Source organism: Dromiciops gliroides, chromosome 2 (genome assembly GCF_019393635.1).
Source record: "Dromiciops gliroides isolate mDroGli1 chromosome 2, mDroGli1.pri, whole genome shotgun sequence".
In the NCBI taxonomy this organism is placed as follows: Eukaryota; Metazoa; Chordata; class Mammalia; order Microbiotheria; family Microbiotheriidae; genus Dromiciops; species Dromiciops gliroides.
Genome location: NC_057862.1, coordinates 542,926,682 through 542,934,744, shown reverse-complemented (window position 1 = coordinate 542,934,744; position 8,063 = coordinate 542,926,682). Strand labels below are relative to the sequence as shown.

At 41.6% G+C, this 8,063-nt stretch overlaps 1 protein-coding gene across 1 annotated transcript; it reads right to left on the bottom strand.

Annotated features, from left to right (window-relative positions):
* Positions 1-392: 392 nt before the first annotated feature.
* Positions 393-968, bottom strand: LOC122739267 (ubiquitin-conjugating enzyme E2 R1-like). Its single transcript, XM_043981071.1, has one exon. The coding sequence runs from the start codon at positions 966-968 to the stop codon at positions 393-395; it is 576 nt and encodes a 191-aa protein (XP_043837006.1).
* Between the last annotated feature and the right edge of the window lie 7,095 nt (positions 969-8,063).

Here is an 8,063-nt window from a genome sequence, read left to right as displayed (position 1 = left end):
TTAACTCCTACTTAAAGTGGGGAACTGCTTCCAGGACACACAGTCCCAAACTTCAGGGGGTCCCAGGTGGATCAATTTAAGGAGAGACAGATTCTTCACTCCCCTGGTCTGTACTTTGGTCTGTAAATAGCCCCAGGCTTGCTTGCTCTTTAACCCAGGAAAAGAATTGTCTCACTACGGTTGCTAGCTTTAGGTGTGCCTATGCCCCTCCCCCACCTGGGGCCGCCACTCAAGACTGCTTCCTGCTCCCAGTATGGGCAAGACAACTGAGTTCCACCTCAGCACCAGCAGTGACCCCTGTAATTTGCCACCCCCACCCCCGCCAGCCAGCTGCTTGACCCTTTCACCAGACCATGAGCTGAGTTTCAGAAGTAGCTGCTGCTGCAGCCAATTCAGAAGCTCTGGAGATCTCTTCCTATGGTGTGGCCTGCCAGGGGCAGGATCTGTATCAGTGCAGCTGAGGGGCTAGGCTCCACTCCCATCCCAGTACAGCAGACCTTTCCTGCCAACTTTCTCCATTTCCTGTACATCACAGAAGCATCCACGTTGGCTGGTGAGAAGGTATTGGGCTCATTTAGGAGGGAGATCACACTCAGGAGGATGGTCCTGACATTTTGGGTGGGGTTCCATCGTTCAGAGGAAAGCTCTCCACTCTGGGGATCATCTACTGGAGGGTGGCGGACTGAGATACAAATATCCCCAGTCTCATAGATGTTCAGATGCCACATTTTTGTGAGGAACCAGAAAGCTGGAGGGGAGTAGGGGTAATCAATAGGAAACTTGAGGCGGGCCTTGAAGTAGCTGCCCTCATAGTAGGTGTTGGGGGGCCCAAAGATGGCCACCTCCCAGTTGTACAGGTCACCCTCATCCACCAGGGTCACCCGGAAGCCCTCGACTGGCTCCTCCTGTAGCCCCTTGAGCTCCAGGAGCAGCGCCTTCTGCGAGCTGGGCACCAGTGGCTGGGCCATGGTGGTGGAGGTCCTGCCAACTTTCTAAGCTGTCTTTGGCTGGAAAATGATCTCATCCCTGTCCTTTTTTGGGTTCTGCTGCTCCAGGAGTTGTCTTAAGGCATTATTTGGAGGTTTTTGGAATGATTGTGTGGGGAGCTCTGAGAGACTACTGCCTTTCCCCCACCATCTTAGCTCCATCCCCCTCAACTGTCTTACAGTATGACCCAGGGGTGGACTAGTACATTTTTAACAAGTGACTCTCAAATACAAGTATACATTACACACTTTAAAATTTAATGTACAATACTAAAATTTTCTCCATAATTAAAAAAACCTTAAACAATCAAACCCTAATAAATAGCATTTCTTGTTTTCCAAAGTTTCAATGCTAGTCCAAGTTGTCTCTAGTACCCTCCTGACAGTGACCAATCAAGAGTACATCCCTGCCCTTGCCTGTACCTGAGCTTCCCCATCTCTCACATGATGATATTATGTTAATGTAGGGTTATCAGGAGTACCAGCACCTATGTTGTAAGGACTTTCTAAGCCCTTTTTCAGAAGTGCTCATCCACCTTTGGTGTTCACCTGATGCACCCAATTTTCATCTGTGGCTCCAAGAAGCTATGGCATGTGCTGTGGCCACACCCTGGTAAACCATCTCAGCAGAAGAGCTAGACCACTTTGAGGTTAACCAACAGGCCTCAAACCCATCAATGAGTTAGGGGGATGTCTACTCCAAGCAAGTGAAGACTTCCCCTGACAGAATGGGCAAACAAGAACAATTTGTTCCAATGAACATCAGGGTGGCTGAAGCAGGTGCTATGGAACATTTAGAGCTTAGTCAGACATCAATGATGCCAAGGTCATCCTGCATCTGATTTTTGTCTTACCACTAGAATTTGATGACTGAGGAAGAGAGAATAAGGCTGACAACTTTGTGCGACTCTACTTCACTTAAATACAATTCATAAACAAGTCAAGACATTACCCCTTGATGTCACTTGTCATCTTTGAAAACAAAGGACAAACAACAACAATCCTGGATGTATAGAAAATGTTATTTTTAGCACAAATTCTAATTATTTCTGAGGAGAAAACAGGAAACAAAGAACCTAAAACATGGTCCCTCATTAGTATTGGCAATTCCCTCAGGTCAAGGAAACAAGGACTGCCAAATCCATACATAAAGGAAATGTCAATCTTATGCCAAGTATTTGTTTTTTTTTTTAAAAATCTTTTACTAACATTATTATTGTTATTTTTCCACTTAATAGTATTTTATTTTTCCCAATGACATGTAAAGGTAGTTTTCAACATTAATTTTTGTAAGATTTTGAGTTCCAATTTTTTCCCTCCTTCCCCTCTACCCAAGACAGCAAACAATCTGATATAGGTTATACATGTATAATCATATTAACATATTTCCATATTAGTCATGTTCTGAGAGAAAAATCATAACAAAAGGGAAAAACCAGAAAAAAGAAAAAACAACAAAAAGGTGAAAATAGTATGGCTTGATCTGCTTTCAATTTCCATAGTGATTTCTCTAGATGTGGATAACATTTTCCATAGTGAGTCCTTTGGAATTGTACTGCTGAGAAGAGCTAAAAACAATAGTATTCCATTACATTCATATACCACAACTTGTTCATCCATTCCCCAATTGATGGGCATCCCCTCAATTTCCAATTCTTTTCCACCACAGAAAAAAGTTGTTATAAATATTTTTTACATAAGGATCCTTTTCCCTTTTTTATGATTTCTTTGGGATATAAACTTAGTAGTGGTATTTGTGGTTAAAGGTTTTATACAGTTTTATAGCCTTTGGGGCATAGTTCCAAATGGCCCTCCAGAATGGTTGACTCAGTTCACAAATCCACCAACAATGCATTAGTGATCCAACTTTCCCACATCTTCTCCAATATTTATCATTTTTCTTTTTTTTTTTTTACCAAATTAACTAATCTGATAGGTTTGAGATGGTACCTCAGAATTGTTTAAATTTGCATTTCTCTAATCAGTCATGGTTTAGAAGATTTTCATGCTTTAATTTCAGCTTTCATTTCATTTGAAAACTGCCTGCTAATATCCTTTGACCATTTATCAATTGGAGAATGACTTACATTCTTATAAATTTGATTCAGTTATATATATATTTGAAAAATGAGGCCTTTATCAGAAACATTGACTGTTATTATTTTCTACTTTTCTGCTTTCCTTCTAATCTTGGTTGCATTGGTTTTCTTTGTGCAAAAATTTTTTAATTTAATGTAATCAAAGTCATCTATCTTGCATTTAAGAATATTCTATGTCTCTTGTGTGGTCATAAATTCTTTTTCCCTCCATAGATCTGAGAGGTAAACTATTCCCTCCTCTCCTAATTTACCTATCGTATCACCTTTTATGTCTAAATCATGTACCCATTTTGACCTTATTTTAGTATACAGTGTAAGATGTTGGTCTATGCCTAGTTTCTGCCACACAATCTTCCAGTTCTCCCAGCAGTTTCTGTCAAATACTGAGTTCCTATCCCAGAAGCTGGAGTCTTTGGGTTTATCAAACAGTAGATTACTATAGTCATTTACTACTGTGTCTCTTGTACCTAACCTATTCCACTGATCCACCACTCTATTTCTTAGTGAGTACCAAATAGTTTTGATGACTGCCGCTTTATAGTATAGCTTCAAATTTGGTATGGCTACCCCACCTTCCTATCCATTTTTTCATTAGTTCCCTTGATATTCTTTACCTTTTGTTCTTCCATATGAATTTTGTTATTATTTTTTCTAACTCAATAAAATAATTTGTAGGTAGTCTGATTGGTAAATTAATGTAAGCACATTGATAGAATCAACACCAGGCACTTTGCCACATGAAAGGAGCTGAGTGGCATTCAAATCCTCTTTTTCAGTTGGAAGTTTGGCTAGAGAGGGATTGACTTCAACCTGAGGTCTACAGTCAATGGCATCAACACTGGTTTATGACAGTCTGGTGAGAATGATATTAATGTGTTCATCTCTTCAGGATCATGTCTTTTCACTAAGCAATGTGACTCTATCAGCTCTGAGTAGTTGAGATGCACCATAGGTCCTTGGCCCATAATTAGTTATCAGAGCACCATAAAAGCACATTGGATTGTAGCTATCAGCATAAAACTGAGCCAAGAATCCTGCCTCTCTCTAAACTTTACTAGCACTTTACTTTTTTTGTGTGAAGCAACTGGGGTTAAGTGACTTGCCCAGGGTCACACAGCTAGTAATTGTCAAGTGTCTGAGGCCAGATTTGAACTTGGGTCCTCCTGAATCCAGGGCCAGTGCTCTATCCACTGTACCACCTAACTGCCCCTTGCACTTTATTTTTGATGGAGTCAAATCTTGCCTTCTTAGGAACAGATGAACTATCCTGCTGGTAAAGCCTGTGGAGTTCTTGTTCTTTATTTGTAGCTTCTGAATTTCCCCATCATTTTTGTCAAACCAATCTGATGAGCAAATACAGTGCTATGCACCAAATCTCTGAAAGCTGCTCCCTCCTTTTCTGCTCCACTATTGCCAACCATTTGTTGGTTCAGCTTTCCCTCCAAGTTAGCAGCAAAGTGTTCATGGTGGGAGAAGCACTCTAATCTTTGTTAAGTCTTCTGGTAGTCATCTTGCCTTGAGGCTGCCACTTTGGTTGAATGTGAATGTTTAGCTTAGAGAGGATAGGTCTATGATTGGTCTAGCACTCTGTACCACATGTTGCCTTTGTCACTCTCATATCCTGTTTTTCTCTTTTCCTTACAAAGACATAGTCTATTAAATGTCAGTGATTGCTGGGAGGATACATCCATAGAGTTTTATTGCATTTAGGTAAACAGAAAACAGCAATGGTGATGAGAAGGCCATAAGATGCAAAGTCTTCAGAAGTAAGTAACCGCTGCTGTTTCTGACTCCATTCTTCCCAAGGACACCCTGCCATGTCTCATAGCTGATAGTCTGGGCCTACTCTGGCATTAAAGTCACCCAGAATTATAAGCTGGTTCTCTTTCAGCACACTGATGATAAGGATCTCCATGTTGTCATAAAGAATAATGGATTTTCAAGATGGTGGAGAAAGCCATGAGCTTTCCTGTGTTTCCCTCAAAAACAACATTAAATCAAGGCTCTAAACAGATTCTGGAACTACAGAACCTACACAAAGACAGAGAGACATCCTCCTCCTACTTGAGATAATTTAGAAGACTTCAAAAAGCTTTTGTTTCACCTGGGGGAAAGGGGAGGGTGGCTCAGCACAGCTACATCTCACCAATGCTACAGCTCAACACTATTTCAGCTTAAAACAGCTGAGAGTGGGGCAACTGAGAGCACTAAGTAGTTTGCAACAGTCACCCCTGTGCCCCAGGAGCAGACTTCAACTTTATAAGTTTAAAAATAGGCTACAATGTGAGTAAGAAACAAAAAAAGGACCTTACCATTGACAGCTTCTATGGTAAAAGGGAATACCAAAACTCAAACTCATATGAGTTTGTCAAAATTCCTACTAGTGAAGACTCATGTGGAAAGATGTTCTTGTCTAAAAACCAAAATGCCTTCTTTGAAGAGCTCAAAAAGGCTTTTAAAAACCAAATAAGACGTAGAAAAAAATGGAAAAAGAAATGAGAGAAATGAGAGTAACATTGGAAAAAAGAAGCACAAAAATTTGACTGAAGAAAACAATTGCTTAAAAAATACAATTGGCAGGGGGTAGAGCCAAGATGGCAGAGGAAAGACATTAAACCCACAAGGCTCCTGATACAATCACCCCAAAAATAGCAATAAAAGAACCCTTGGGACAGAAAAATACTCAAAAATATGGGCTGAGAGTTTTCTCCAGCTATAGAGAGATTTCAGGGGGCTGTGCTGGGCCACGAATAAAGCCTAACCCTGCAATTGGGCTGACACACCAGACATCCGCCAGAGGAATTTGCCCCAGTGCCTCTGAATGAGCTGCAGCACTGGCATCTTCTGGAACCAAGGCCAAAGTCGGACTGAATGGCTGGCGGGGGGGGGGGGGTGCAGGGATACCAGTGGACTGGAGGGAAGGATTCAAGTGTCCCACCCCAACGGGGAACCAGGAAGAAATCTTGAGTGGCAGGAGACACAAGTGGGGGAGGGGAGCAGGGGAGCAGTCTCATTGGAAGCTGAGAACCACACCACAGAAAGCTTTAGTAGTTGGTTGCTTAGTAAAGTAGGCCTGAGCTTACCTCCGAACCTGAGAACAGGCCAGGTGAGATTAAAGCCTGCCCCTTCTCAAACCAAAACACCTGGGACCCTCTGAAGGTGAGAACAGGAGTAGAGCCAAGAAGCAGCCCCACCCCTCCACCCCCCAGTGGAGAATTTAAAATCAAATGAAAACTAGGCTAGGCAGGCTGAGAAGAAGCCCAACCATCCCTCGGGCTACGCTGTAGCTTGAACAGTGTGTCCTGGAAGCAGTGCCATACTTTAAGGAGTTAAGAGCCAAGAAATAGTAAGCCAAGATGAGTAGGCAGAGAAAGCAGAAGACCATCGAAAACTTCTTTGGGGGTAAGGTAGACCACAATACAACCTCAGAAGAAGATAATAACAGGGTCAAAGTTCCAACATCCAAAGCTTCCAAGAAAAATATGAACTGGTCTCAGGCCATGGAAGCTCTCAAAAGGGACTTTGAAGAGAAAGTAGGAGAAATAGAAAGAAAATGTAGAGAAAAGGAGGAAAGAATGGAAAGGGAAATGAGAGTAATGTAGGAGAGTCATGAGAAAAAAGTCAACAGTTTGAAAAGCCAAATGGAAAAAGAGATTAAAAAATGGTCTGATGAAAATAACTGCCTAAGAATTAGGATTGAACAAATGGAAGCTAGTGACCTTATGAGAAACCAAGACACAGTAAAGCAAATCCAACTGAATGAAAAAATAGAGGGCAATGTGAAATATCTCCTTGGAAAAACAGCTGACCTAGAAAATAAATCTAGGAGAGATCATTTGAAAATCACTGGACTACCTGAAAACCATGACTAAAACAAAAGCTTAAACACCATCCTCCAAGACATTGTGAGGGAAAATTGCCCTGATATTCTAGAAGCAGAAGCTAAAATAGAAATTGAAAGAATCCTCCAATCACCTCCTGAAAGAGATCCCAAAAGGAAAACCTCCAGGAATATTATAGCCAAATTCCAGAACTCCCAGGTCAAGGAGAAAATACTGCAACCAGCTAGAAAAAAGGAATTCAAATACTGTGGAGCTCCAATAAGGATAAAGCAAGATCTAGCAGCTTCTACATTAAAGGACCGAAGGTCATGGAATATGATAATCCAGAGGGCAAAGGAACTGGGACTTCAGCCAAAAATCACATACCCAGCAAAACTGAGTATAATCTTTCAGAGGCAAAAATAGGATTTCAATGAGAAAGAGGTCTTTCAAGCATTTGTGATGAAAGGACCTGAACTGAATAAGAAATTTGACTTTCAAATACAAGATCCTGGAGAAGCATAAAAAGGTAAACAGGAAAAAGACTTCATGAGGGATATTAAAAGATCAAACTGTTTACATTCCTACATGGGAAGATAATACTTTGAAAACATAAGAACTATCTCAGTAAGAAATTCACAGAAGACAGCGCTGAACTGAATATGAAGGGATGATATCTGTAAAGCATTTATGTTTTGTTCCTTGTAGGGCAGACAGGGTGGGGTGTCTTATGTCTGGGGCTGGATTTGGGCTTGGGGCCTCCTGGGTCCAGGGCTGGTGCTTTGTCCACTGTGCCACCTAACTAATCCATGATAGCATCATTAAAATAGGGTTGAGGTGTAGGAGGAATAAACTAGGGGAGGGAGAAGGGGAGAGATGGTCTGGGGAGAGGTAGTTCACATAACGGAAACAAGAAGAAAGCTTATGGAGGAGAGTAGAAGAGGGGGAAGGAGTTGAGTGAGTGAACCTTAATATCATCAGAATTGGCTCAAAGAAGGACTAACATACATACTCAAGTAGGTATAGTAATATATTTTTGCCCTGAGGAGGAGGGGAAGGGAGAAAACGGGGGGGGGGGGGCGGAGAAGGGAAGGAGGAAAGGGCAGATTGGGGAAGAGAGCAGTAAAAAGCAAAACACTTTCAAGGAGGATGAAGAT

What these genes read in the sequence shown, in the direction of transcription:
- LOC122739267 (XM_043981071.1), bottom strand. Translation starts at nt 968, where the DNA reads ATGGCCCAGCCACTGGTGCCCAGCTCGCAGAAGGCGCTGCTCCTGGAG.